Source organism: Myodes glareolus, chromosome 5, assembly GCF_982192425.1.
Source record: "Myodes glareolus chromosome 5, mMyoGla1.1, whole genome shotgun sequence".
In the NCBI taxonomy this organism is placed as follows: Eukaryota; Metazoa; Chordata; class Mammalia; order Rodentia; family Cricetidae; genus Myodes; species Myodes glareolus.
The window spans coordinates 67,905,957-67,919,317 of NC_142030.1; the positions used below are offsets into that span (position 1 = coordinate 67,905,957).

General features: G+C 40.2%; 1 protein-coding gene across 3 annotated transcripts in view; it reads left to right on the forward strand.

The window, feature by feature from the left end:
• Axdnd1 (axonemal dynein light chain domain containing 1) overlaps positions 1 to 13,361 on the forward strand; it is a 78,094-nt gene that overhangs the window by 34,995 nt on the left and 29,738 nt on the right. For all 3 annotated transcript variants that reach the window (XM_048421553.3, XM_048421555.3, XM_048421551.3), the window contains exons 15-16: positions 1,645 to 1,879; positions 11,331 to 11,532. In XM_048421553.3, coding sequence (XP_048277510.3) covers positions 1,645 to 1,879; positions 11,331 to 11,532 — 437 coding nt within the window. The remainder of the gene's footprint in view (positions 1 to 1,644; positions 1,880 to 11,330; positions 11,533 to 13,361) is intronic.

Sequence of the window (13,361 nt, forward strand, 5' to 3'; positions counted from 1 at the left end):
GAATGACAGAAAAAAAACTAACTAAACCACTGCGGACTTTAAAATATGTTTAAACATTTTTCAGTTTTGTTTCAATTTGTGGATTAAATGAAGTCAGACTGTGAGGTGAGAAAGGCTGAGTCTCAGTTGAATTCCCAGTATAAATATCATTTCTGCTCCCCTCATATTGAACTTTTATGTAACAGACAAGCTAGACTTTTAAAATTAATTACATTTTTATCAATCATGAGAAAATATCTATAACATAAATACCATTTTAACCACTGAAGTGTATAGGTTATGCCATAGAGTGCATGCGCACTGCTACGTGGTCGAGCTTTCCAGCGGAATTGCTGCTCATGAAGCAGGAAGCCCCAGTCCTCTCTTCCCCTCAGCCCCTGACGAGCATTATTCTGCTCTCTGTGGATTAAAGGTTCTAGTATTGGTCTATCTGGGAATGCCTTATTTCCCTCAGTATTGCCATCAAGGTTCAGGCATGTTTCAGAATCAACTCCTTTTTAAGGTCAGGCTGTATTTTGTTGTGTATGTGCCATACATATTACATTTCACACATTATTAGAATGTTTTTTTAAAAAGTTTTAAGTTTTTTTTAATTTTTTAAAAATATTTTCATGATTTATTTAACCATTTTATGTGCATTGTTGTGAATGTGTCAGATTGCCTGCAACTGGATCTTCAGACAGTTGTGAGCTGCCATGTGGGTGCTGGGAATTGAACCCCAGTCCTCTGGAAGAGCTGTCAGTGCTCTTAACCACTGAGCCGTATCTCCAGCCCAAGTTTTAAGTTTTAAAAATAAATTTTACTAAGTCACCATTATGAGGCCAGAGATATGGCTCAGTGGTGTGGCTTAGTACTATACCACTGAGCCAAACGTGCAAGGCCTGACTTTCATTATGCTATTATGCTATAGTAATGGGACAAAGAAAAATGTATAATGACATTGAGTTAAGAGGGAATACCAAATTCATGACCTAATGAAATCTCATACAAAGCTCAAGAATTGATTTTTTGTGTATGCTTTTGAGACTAGGTTTCCAGTAACCCATTCTGATCCTGAGCTCATGATGTAGCCAAGACCAGACTGGAGTTCCTTCCAACCCCCTTGCCTCTCAGGGCTGGGACTACAGGTGTGCACTGACCACTGTGCCCAGTCACTTCCTCTTCTTCTGGAACGACTTGATCATAATAATCTTCAGACCAAGGATGTTTGCCTTTCTACATAGAGTGTGTTTACCTTAGTGATTTCTTTTTTTCTTTTGTAGTTTTGACACATATGGATAAAATTGAAAAATACTTAATTAGGGATAATTCTTATTTAGTTTATTAAATACTTGTCAGGCTGAAAAGGCAATTCATACATTATTGTATTCTTTCTGACAGCTCATAATAGAGGTTTTGATTCCCATCTCATACTTTCCCAAATCAAAGCTTAGAAAGATAATTAACTGAGTTTTCTGTTGGTAGCAAATGGCAGAATAAGAATTTGAGCCTGAGTATCTTTAACCCCAGAATCTTACAAGAAGAAATGTACAGACAATGACAATAACATGTGACTTTTCAGAATCATTAGGAATCACAGGGATGGAGGCTGGGGGCAGACTTGGAATAATAGTGTGCTATTCTCCCCTCTGCTTCCCTTCCTAGCTGATGACTGAGGAGAAAGAAAATTTTACAGGGGATTCTCTGTTGGCCAAATATGACTCTCTCAAGATCATTAGACGCTTACAGGAGAACTGGACAGACATTGGGTTTGCGATATTTAGTCGCCATAAGAGCATGGATGGGGTGTTGCCCCCAGAGCACGAGTACATGGAGGAAATGATAAAAACCATTAGCAGGCTCTACAAAGAGTATGAAATAAGAATAAATGGTGAAAACGGTAAGCAAACAAGCAAAATGAGATTTCTTGACATCGTAAAGAATCTTAACAGTAATTACAGTGTTGAATACCATTAAGACCCAAAGAGTTCATTAGAAATTAAAATCTTAGAAAAAGACAAGATATCCTGAGTAAATTGGGAGCGTGGGGATCATGGGAGAGAGTCGAAGTAAGAAGGGAGGGGAGCAGAGAAAAATAAAGCCCAATAAAAACAATTAATAAAAACAAAAAATAAATATTTAAAATATATATAAAAAATTAAAATCTAAGAAATAAGTACAAACTATCCCAGTTTTAAAAATAAAGCAGAAAGGGCACTGAGAAATGGCTCAGAGGTTAAGAACACTGACTATTCTTCCAGAGGTCCTGAGTTCAATTCCCTGTAACCACATGGTGTCTCACAACCATCTATAATGAGATCTGGTGCCCTCTTCTGGCTTGCAGGGATACATGTAGGCGGAATACTGAGACTAATAATTAACAAATCTTTAAAAAAAAGATGAAAAAAATCAAGCAGAAAAAGTATTGAGTATCATTTTGCTCAAATATAATTTAATATATAATACCACCACCTGTTTAAAGTGTGAATACAATATATACATGTGTGTGCATCCATTTCCGCAGGTGAGTTTGTAATATTTAGAACACTTCACTAGGAGTCCTGAGTCCTGTATCCTTCAGGTCTTAACCTTCATCACCCTCGTCCCTACCCTACTCCTAAACAACTTTATATCCCTATTCCTAAAACCCCTTCTATAGTTCCATTGGGGCTTTTCATATGAATGAGACATGTGCTTTGTGCTTTGTTTGTTTGTTTGTTTGTTTTACATAGCATCATGTCTTTAAGCATCATCTATATTCACAGCATGTATTAATCTTTCAAGCCTTGTCTATCCCCTTATTTTGAGACAGGGTCTCTCTATGTCCTGAGATCACTGTATAGACCAGATTGGCCCCAAACCCCTGTCTTTTAAATTTTTTTTTATTGTTTTAAAGATATGACTTATTCTCAAACTTGGTCTTCATGCCTCAGCCTCTCATGAGTTGGGGTTACAGTCATTTGCCACCATGGCTGGCCCTCCATAATTTTTATGACCAATAAACTGTCATGTATACACCTGACTTTGTATATAGTATAAGCTGTTGATAGACATTTGGGTTTATCCCTCTTTGCTGTTTTCATTTCTTTTGGAAGAAAGCCCTAGCTGTTTGACAGGCTGCTCTGTGTTTAGCTTTCAAGAGACTGCCACACTGTTTCTGAGGTGGATACAGTTTTACATCCTCAGGAGCAGTTATGAGGCTTTGATGTTTCTACTTCCTTGGTACCACCATGGCCATCTCACCATGACAGTGGGTGTGAGATACTGTTTCTCTGTGGTCTTGATTTGTATGCAAATATGTAATAAGGATAGCAAAAATTCTTGTCTATCTTCTTTGGGAAAGTTCCCGTTCAGATTGTGTATGCCTGTGTGTGTGCACACTTGTGTGTGTGTGTGTGTGCGCACTTGTGTGTGTGTGTGCGTGAGTGTGTATGCGTGCATATGTACATGAGTGTGTGTGTGTGTGCATGCGTGCATGCATGTGTGTGTTGTCCTTTTATTGTAACTACACATCACTTTTCAGACATGTGACCTACAAATATTTTCTCCCATTCCGTTGGTTGCCTTTTCAAGTTTCCATTGGTATTGCCTAGATATATGTCTGTGTAGCACATATATACAAGGACTGCAGAGACCAGAAGAGGGCATCTGATCCCTTGGAACAGGAGTTACAGATGGTTGTCAGTTGCCATATGACTTCTGGGAATTGACTCTGGGTCCTCTGGAGCCATTTCACAGCCCCAGCCTCATATTTCTTTGTTGAGTCATTTTGTACAATAAGAAACTGGAGCCATCCACTATTGCTTTGCAGTGGTCTCCTTTGTATGTTGTGGTACTCTGTTATTGATTGTCTATGTCTTTATAATTGCTGCAGCTTCTTCATGGGTTGACTCTTTTATTAGAGTAAAATCTCTGCCTCCTGCTCTTAAAGAGATGATTAGCTGCCCAGTGTTACACCAAGAAATCTGGGCTGAGAGAAATGCCCATAAAATCCTTCTGCAGATTTTCAGCCGGTTTTCTTCCATCCAGGTCCTAGTCTCAGTCACTGTTAGACTTCATGTATAAGTCTCAGTCACTGTTAGACTTCATGTATAAGTCTTTTTCAGATTTTCCAGGGCGATTCGACTACTTTTTTTTCTTCTTTCTTTTTTATTTTTTGAGATAGGGTTTCTCTGTGTAATAGTCCTGGCTGTCTGGAACACACTTTGTAGACCAGGCTGGACTTGAACTCACTGAGATCTGCCTGCCTCTGCTGCCCAAGTGCTGGGATTAAAGCTGTGTGCCACCACTGCCCGACTAATTTGTCTATTTTTTTAACCCTAGTCAGACACCGTCAATTATGTTAAAATTTCAATTTAATAGCCAGTTTATCGAATATATGCTATATAAACCAGCTTTCACACTCTGGCCTGGAAAGGTATCTCCCAAACTCATGCAGTAATCTCAGGGAATGTCTAAGGTGGCTATCTGAAAACTATTTCACTGACAGAACTAAGAATCTTCAGAAAAATGTTCTAAGTAGGAACCAGTGTTATAACTAAGTGCAGCACAATTATTGTTATTGTTATTATTATTATTAATATATTCCTCTGTGAGCTATCTGCATAATTATTGCTCATCTTTTAAAATACTGCCATTATTTGCCTCTGTAGAGTTTTTGTGGTATCTCTATGATAGCCACTTTGTTGTAGGAGGCCACTTGTGTATTCCCGGCTGCTCAGGCCTGAAATAACTGCACAGAAACTATACTACTTAAATCACTGCTTGTCCAATCACTTAAGTATATTGCTAGCTAGCTCTGGCATCTAGAATTAATCCATCTCCATTATTTATATTTTGCCACAAGGCTCATGGTCGACAGGCAAGGTTCCAGCTGATGACTTGTGTTTGTCTCCAGTGGTGGCTTCATGGTATCTCTGACTTCACCTCCTTTCTCCTAGCATTCAGTTTAGTTTCCCCCACCTACCTATATTCTGCCCTGCACAGGCCTAAGACAGTTTCTTTATTAACCAATGGTATTCACAGCATACAGAGAGGAATTCCACATCACCTCCCCTTTTCTGTTTAAATAAAAAGGAAGGTTTTAACTTTAACATAGTAAAATTACGTAGAACAAAACAGGTATCAAGCAAGAACTACAGTTACAATATTTATATCTACTTTATCTTTTATCATAACTAAGGAAAACTATATCTATTCTTCAACTCTATTAAAGACTCCAGAAGGATATAATACCTAAGTTAACAGGAAGTGCATTGTAAGCAACTTCCAAAACTCTGGAATTGACAGAGACATCTCACTGCCTGGACAGTCACCCAAAGTTCTTCTATATCATTGAACCATCCGTCTTCAGCCTACCAGCCCTTAGTATCCAGCAGACTTTTCTACAAAGCAGGAAATTTAAAGATCTGTTCTGCCTTGAAATGGCAAAGTCTATCAGTTACTTTCTTCTGTGTCCTGCAGAATATCTGACAGACTCTTTCATGTAGTAGGAACCCCATAGGACCATCTCACCTTTAGGCAGCAAGTTCAGCAGTCATTTCTGTGTGGGTCCTGCATGTCCAGTTCATACAGCATAGCATCAAGCAGTCCAGGCAAGAGCAATTTCTTGCCCAAATGGCTAACCAATGCCATAAGGAGCCTCTTCAGTTCCCATCATCCTCTTGAAGTAGATTGGTGCTGCCAGGAGCAGATGGGTCTCATTGTCATGAAAAGTCCTAACTTATTAAAACACTTTAAATGCAATATTCTGTAGTCTTTAAAAGATTTGAAGAATGCCTATCCATCTGAAATACATCTCTGTACATCTAGAAAATCTAACTAACATGACTACAAGCTTGACTATTGTAGATGATTATCTGTTAACCTATATTTCTTAATTATACAAACACAATACTGTAAGATCAGAAATACATATACACAGTATAACAAAATTGACCTTAAATTTGTATCAATAAACCAAGATCTGTACTAATGCAAATCTCTTTGGCACTACTTGTTCCAATACTTTAATTATTGTTCATGTAACAATAATTCTATCTATCTATCTATCTATCTATCTATCTATCTATCTATCAAACTAACTATATTCCTTCTTGTAACTAGTGCCTGTTAGATGGCACACTCTTAAGAAATATGTTTAACTTTTAGCCCTTAATTAAGCTAAAAGAGATGAAAGGTGTTGTGGAATATTTGTTTAACTATGTTAGGTTATGTTACATTAGTTTATGTTGTAGAATATTACTTTAACTATGTAAAGATGTGTTGCTGTTTTACCTAACCTGCCTAAGGCACCTGATTGGTCTAATAAAAAGCTGAATGGCCAATAACTAGACAGTAGAGGGATAGGCATAGTTGGCAGGGAGAGAGAATAAGTAGGAGGAAGAATCGAGGCTCAAGAGAGAACAAGGGAGAAAGAGAGGGGACTCCTGGGGACAGTCTGGCAGCTGCCAGCCAACCAGACACCAAGGAAGCAGGAAAGTAGGACATATAGAATGAAAGAAAGGTAATAATCCCCAAGGCAAAACAAAGACAAAGATAAACAGGTTAATTAAGTTATAGGAGCTAGTGGGACAAGCATAAGAAAAAGCTGAGCACTCATAACTAATAGTAAGTTTGAGTCATGATTTGGGGGCTGGCAGTCTGAGAAAGCCTGCTACAGAAAGGGACTCCAAAAGGAGGGTATGTCCACACTTATAGAAGGTGGTAATGAATCTTTTTCCTTAAGAAAATGTAGAGGCTGAGGAGATAGCTCACCATGGAAAGTGCTTGCTGCATTGCATGAAGATCTGAGTTCACATCCCCAGCACCTGTGTTAAAAACCTAGCTTTGTTGATGTGTACTTTTAATCCTCCCAGTGCTGGAGGTGGGGGCAGGAAGGTCCCAGGATCTTGCTTGCCAGTCTGTCTAATCAACTCATGAGCTTCAGATTACATAAGAGGCCCTGTCTAAGGTAAACAAACGGAGAACCGTTGAGGAAGGTGTCTGGTGTCGACCTCTGTCTTTATGCACACACATAAACATGAGCAGACACCACATCATACATGCACACACATGTGTATGTGCAAATGGAGACTGTGGATACATCCTAGTGCCTGATGATGTCCTGCAGATTTCTACCAAATAAATATTTAATATTAATTTTTATGAAATTATTTCAGAATATTAAAGAAGATGTAATTCTTTCAAACTCAGTCTGTGAGTTCACCTTCATCCTGATGTGCAAAGCAGGAAATAAACAAAAAAAACAGTTATAGGTCCTTACACTTGATAAATATAGATATAAAATTCTTCACCTGAATGCTAGCAATACAAATAGCAACACATGTTTGGTTTTGGTTTTGGTTTTCGTGATAAGGTTTCTCTGTGTGGCCCTGGCTGTCCTGGAACTTCTCTGTAGTCCAGGGTGACCTCAGATTTAGAGATCTGCCTGCCTCTGCCTCACAAGTGCTGGGTTTAAAGGCGTGCACCACTACTCCCTGACTTCAGAATATTCTTAACTCAGATTGACTGATACATACTTGTAGTCCCTTGAGAGGTTGAAATAGGAAGATTGCTTGAGCCCAGAAGTTCAAGGCTAACCTGAACTACATACAAGAATGACTCAACATGATCAAGTACAGTCTATCTCAGGGATGTAAGGATTGCTCAACATGCACAAATAAACCTACCACGTCACCAGAATGAAGGGCAAACCTCTGTGAAAATCTCAGTGGATACATAAAAGGCATTTGAGAAAATTCACCCCTTCTTGATAAAAATAGATGGAATATACCTAAATAATAAAGGCCATATAATAGCCAACCATTAATATCACACTGAGTGGAGGAATAGCTGAGGTCTCCCTACAAACAGTGATGCCCACTTCCACCCAAAATGGCAAAATAACATTGTACTAAATGCAATGCACTTAGACTAGAAAGGCAATAACTCAGTTGTCACTGATTGCTTAGTCAACCTGACAGAAGCTGTAGTTATCTGGGAAGAGGGAGCCTCCGTTGAAGAACTGCCTCCATCAGATTGGCCTCCTTTCTCCTCCTACTTCTCTTCCTTTTTTTTTTTTTTTTTTTTTTGAGACAATATCTCTTTATTTTGTAGGTTTGGCTGTCCTAGAAATTGCTGAGTAGACCAGGCTGGCTTCGAATTTAGAGATCTGCCTGCTGGGATAAAAGGTGTGAACCACCATGCCCAGTGTTGTCAGTTCTTCCTGACTTTAGTCTGTGACTGAACAGTGACCAACCTTTTCCTTTTGTGTATTTGGAGAAAGACCTTTTTCTTGTCATATCCTTTATTTGTGTGTCCCTCCTTTCTGTTTCCCCTCTTCAGTTTTTCTTACGGTAGTGAGTTGCTACAGATTTCTCCCAGTTTTGTTGTTGTTTTGGTTATTTGTTTGTTTTTCAGGGTATATAGTCCTGGCTGGCCTGGAACTTGCCGTGCAAACTGGGTTGGCCTCGAACTCCGAGAGCTCCATCTGCTTCTGCCTCCCTAGTGTGGGGACTGAAAGTGTGTGCTGCCACACTCTGCTTTTCCCTCCTCTGTTTAAAGCTCATCCGTCTGGATATGGGAATCACAGTCTGGAGCAGCCTTCTTTCAGGGCTTTCTCTAGCCCGCTGTGTGACATCCTCCGAGTTCTTCATTTCAATTACTTTCTTTTCAGTCCTTGGGCTTATAAACTTTTAGATTTCTAGTTCTTTACCAAAAATTTCTATTTATCATTTAATAACTTGTCTTTTGTTTTTCCAGTGCTAAGGATCAAGCAGAACGGTGCATGTGCTAATCAAGAGTTCTACCACCAATCCTCATCCCTGGCCCTAATAACTTCTAAATGTTAATAACTAGTTACATTTAAAACAATGATAATTGGGCCACATCTGGTTCTCCTTTAGGTTTCTCAAAATCATTTCTGTTTTGTCATAGTTCTGAGCCAATTTTTTTGTGAGCCATATTCTGATTGAATGCTGACACTATTTGGACAGTTCTAGAGATGACCTGAGACTGGTACCAATTTTAAATTGTTGTAGAGTGTTATAGCATTTTCCCCCACTTAGCAGACCATTTAGGTCTAGAGCAGATCACCTTAATTTAAGCAGAGCCTGCGTTGAAATGAAGTCTGTCTCTAGGTGTTTCAAGGTCTTAACCTACCTCTTCCACCATTTTCTATGAGGTGTGTGGTTTCGGGGTTCAGTGGAAGTCTCGTGTGTTTACTAGACCATCTGCTTCTTAGTAGATCCTGAGTCTACTTTAGCCCACTCCTCAGAAGGTTGACATGAGAGATACTGAAAATCCCTTCTCCCAAAGCCATGGAGATGCTAAAAGTTCAGCAATGCATTTTCACTCTGTTGTGCGTTAGGAATCCTTCTGAGCGAAGGGTCCTGGTTGCCTTGATCCATTGATGGCACTGTTGTTCAAGGTAAAGCTACAGGAAGAGTCCAGCAGTGGTGGCACGCGTCTATAATCCCAGAACTCAGGAGGCAAAGGCAAGAGAATCTCTGTGAGTTCAAGGCCAGCCTGGTCTACAAGAGCTAGTTCCTGGACAGCTAGAACTGTTACACAGAGAAACCTTGTCTCAAAAAAACCAACCAACCATCCAAACAAGCAAAACTACAGGAAGAAACATAACTTAATTTTCTGTAGCAACAAAAATACATTTTAAATAAAATGGTAATACCTGTAAGAGTACATAGTGAGCAAGGAAAAATGAAGTTTAGAGGGTTTAAAATAAAGAAAACAAAATGATGGACAATTCTCAAGTCAGTTTGAACATTCCTGTTTACTTATTGATTTACTGGTGAATGTCATGGGAAAGGACAGAATAAGCAGCTGGCTTGTAGTTATCTCTCTGTGTAACTCTAAAAGGCAGGGTTTTGTAGCACAAATAATAAAAACCCGGAGACAGATATTGGGGTTCAACCTGGAGATCAGAAAAGCAAAGCAGCCAGGCACTGGCTCTTACCTCCACCTCAGTCTGAAATGGTGATCCTGCCTCCATGAATCTCAAATGAGACTGAGCTGAGAGCTGTCTCCTCCAGAGACAGTTTATAATGCTGGGATTTAATCCTCTCTAATGCTGGGATTAACGGCGTGCACCACCACTGCCCGGCCTCTATAGCTAACTAGTGTGGCTACTAGGATTAAAGGTGTGTGCCACCACTGCCTGGTCTATATGACTGCTCAGTGTGGCTGTTTCACACTCTGATCTTCAGGCAAGCTTTATTTATTAAAATACAAATGAAATATCACTACAGGGTTTTCTCTTCATGTTTTAAAAATGAAATGAGACAGAGAAGGTTTTTTTTTTTTTTCTGTGACCTCACAGTGAAGTAGTCCATTGGGTTAACAGTGGGATCCAGGCTCTATTCTTCAGACCTTTAGAATATAGTGATTGCCATGACTAGAAACTGTGGATTTCAGGAAGACCCAGTCAAGGACCCAAGAAATGCCTGCAGACCCATGTATACTCCCCTGTCATTGACTGTCTCAGGGAGAAGCATGCTCATCACCACTCCTCCCTTCAGAGAGTGACAGATCAGTGCCATTTACAGAAAACTGTAACTGGTATTTCTGGATTTAATGCATTTGGTTCTCCACAGAGAAAACAAGGAAATTAGAACACAAGCTCACCAAAGAAGCTCTGTACCACTGGGTACAGAGGTACTTGCTACAGTGTTTACTTGCTGCTTAGTTAGAAATCTATGGATTCTAGTAGGCTGGAACATGGCAAACAGTGCTCTGGTCGACCTTGCCCTTCTCCCCCATCCCCTCAGCCTTGATAAAAACAAAACAAAACAAAACAAAAAAAACCATTGTTCTACATTCCTAAAGCTAGCCACCAAGGTTTATTCCCTTATTTGATCCCTTATTTGATCGCTTCCTCCTCATGAAGCTGACTACCAAGATCCAGCTATCAAAGTATTGAAGTCCAGCAATCAAAAGCTCCCTTTTGGCTGTCCTAATTAACATGCCCAATCAAAACAAACCAACTCATTCTAACATAGTTTCCCATTTTACCTTTATAAACTGTCATTTGCCCATGGGCCACATCTCTCTTCTCCATCTGAGGAAGTCCTCTATCCCTCAGGACAAATTCCTCTTCCCCTCTCCCATGCTCCCTTTCCTCTCTCTCTTGACCTCTGTCTCCTGTCTTTGTCTCTTATTCCCTGCCCTTTGTCCCCCTGGGGCAATCACATCTCCTCTGTGCTGAGAACTTGGTTTTGGAATGTTTTGTGCCAATTCCGGTTTTTTCAGGGATGAGTCTTTCAAGGACATCTGTCCTTGCCTAGATTTTATAATCTAGTATCGAAACAGTGATATTGCAAATAATTTGTTAATGTTTCCTCCCCTCACTTTTCTAGGTATCTCCAAAGTTCTTCCAAACTTGATTATTTCTCTGGACATGTGTTCTTTCAAGTTAGAAAACCTCCTAGAACTTTCTAGTATGCCCCCTGAAGAGTGGGCTGAAATTGATGAGAAAATCAATGAAATGAAGTATCAGCTGGACATGCTGTTAAACATTATTGGTACCGTTCCACAGTACCTGGACATGGATTCTGGCGCGTAAGTGCCCAGGCTCTTCTTTTTGGGGAAGATGTGTCTAAAGCTCCAATCTAATAATCTAATAGTCTCAGTGTATTTACAGATTTTAAAACCATATTTTCATTCTTCTAAAAAAAACTTTGTATGTTATGGTGAAATAAGATTTCTGTTAACAAGTGACTGGGCTCTTTCTTCAGAAAAGAGACTTATTTTTACTTATGGTTTCACAAGTTGGAAGTCTAAATAGCATGGTGCTGGCTCTGTCAAGGGCTCATGACAAATGACATCATGGCGGGAATGCAGGTAGGAGGGAGGGAATCACATGTCTAGTCAGAGGGATCTACTTCATTCTTCTCCAACAATTCCTTCTTGTAGGAACTACCCAGAATCTTGTGGAGTACCCCGGTAACCTAATTACCACCTAGTAGGCCATATCCTTAAAAGTTTCATGACCACCCAAAAACCTAGCTTTCTAAAACATGAGCCCCTGGATGAAAAAAAACACACACGTACACACAGCCAAACCATATAACCCACCTAGCCTATACCCCTTCCCCACCTACAGCCCTAATCAACCACTAATAAGCTTTTCATCTCTCTGCATTTTCCCATTCTAAACAGTTCATATTGAAAGACCCCAAATGTCAGGGGGTCTCAGTTGGAGCCCTCTGTCCAAGAACCAGTCCACTGGATGCAAAAGCATGATGTAGTTTATTGGATAAACAGGCGCCTGTGGATGCTACAGCAACCAAGTTACTTAGCATGCCGGGCTGAAGACACATTATGTATTTATAGGGACTTAAGAGTTACATAAGAGGCTGTATAGCAACAAGCATTTCATTGGTTCTCAAATTAGCGGGCTTAGCTCATCCCGGGAATGACCCCATGTCTTTTCTCGAATTTCCCCGAAAAACCACAAAGCTAGATAGAGAACCCTGCAGCAAGTTGACAGTTTCGATAGATAGAATGCCTTGGGGGTGGGGTACTCCCTCTCCTCAGCCTAGTCAGTGAGTCTGCTAAACAGATATCCTGTTTTAGCATTGGCTGGGCTGGAGGGACTTTCCTTCTATGGCCCAGCTAAATTTCACAGAGTCATTTGCTGAGCCTGGGGGCTTTCTTTCTATGACTCAGTTAAGTTTCAGCAGAGTTTAACATAGTATGTGGACATGGGGGGTCTTTTAAGTATGGGGGGGCTTTCAATATGAAAGGAAGACTGTCTGCAAAATAATTATTGTTAAATGTTGGCCCACCATCAAAATACAGTGGTATTAAAAGAAAAATAATTTTGTGTCAATCACTTTAGAAGGAGGTATTAATAGTATTGTGTGCATTGATTAACATTAGTTATATTTGAGAAGGAAAAAAAAAGAAAGAAAAGAAACTCCCCTCAGGGTAAGACCAGTAGCTAGTATTGGAGAGAGAGAGAGAAAAGGGAGAGAAAGGAGACTTGGAGGGACCGAGGAGGGCCATGAGGCCATTTTGGATGAGGATTGGTTGACAAGAGAGATAAGGTTGTACAAGGAGGTAAGGATATTCCCAGCTCTAGGAAGTCTGAGAAACAGGGATACCACAGACTGGGCAGCTGGTGTTCTCTGGGTGTAGTCTGGTCAGTGAGTGGCTTCTCAGATGTCCTGAAGGACACCTCTGGAATGTCCTTCAGGAGACCTGTTGCAAGTGCTCTTGTGCGACCATTCTGTCCTCAGACACCTGTATTGAAGTTGCCCTGCAGGATCTGACTCTGGTCAAGTTCCCACCTTGTTGATTACCAGCTCAAAGAAAGACCTCTCTTCACCTAGTAGTGTCTGTTGTGTTTTCAGAGAGGGCAGTTCCCAGACAGTCCCAGGCAGCTG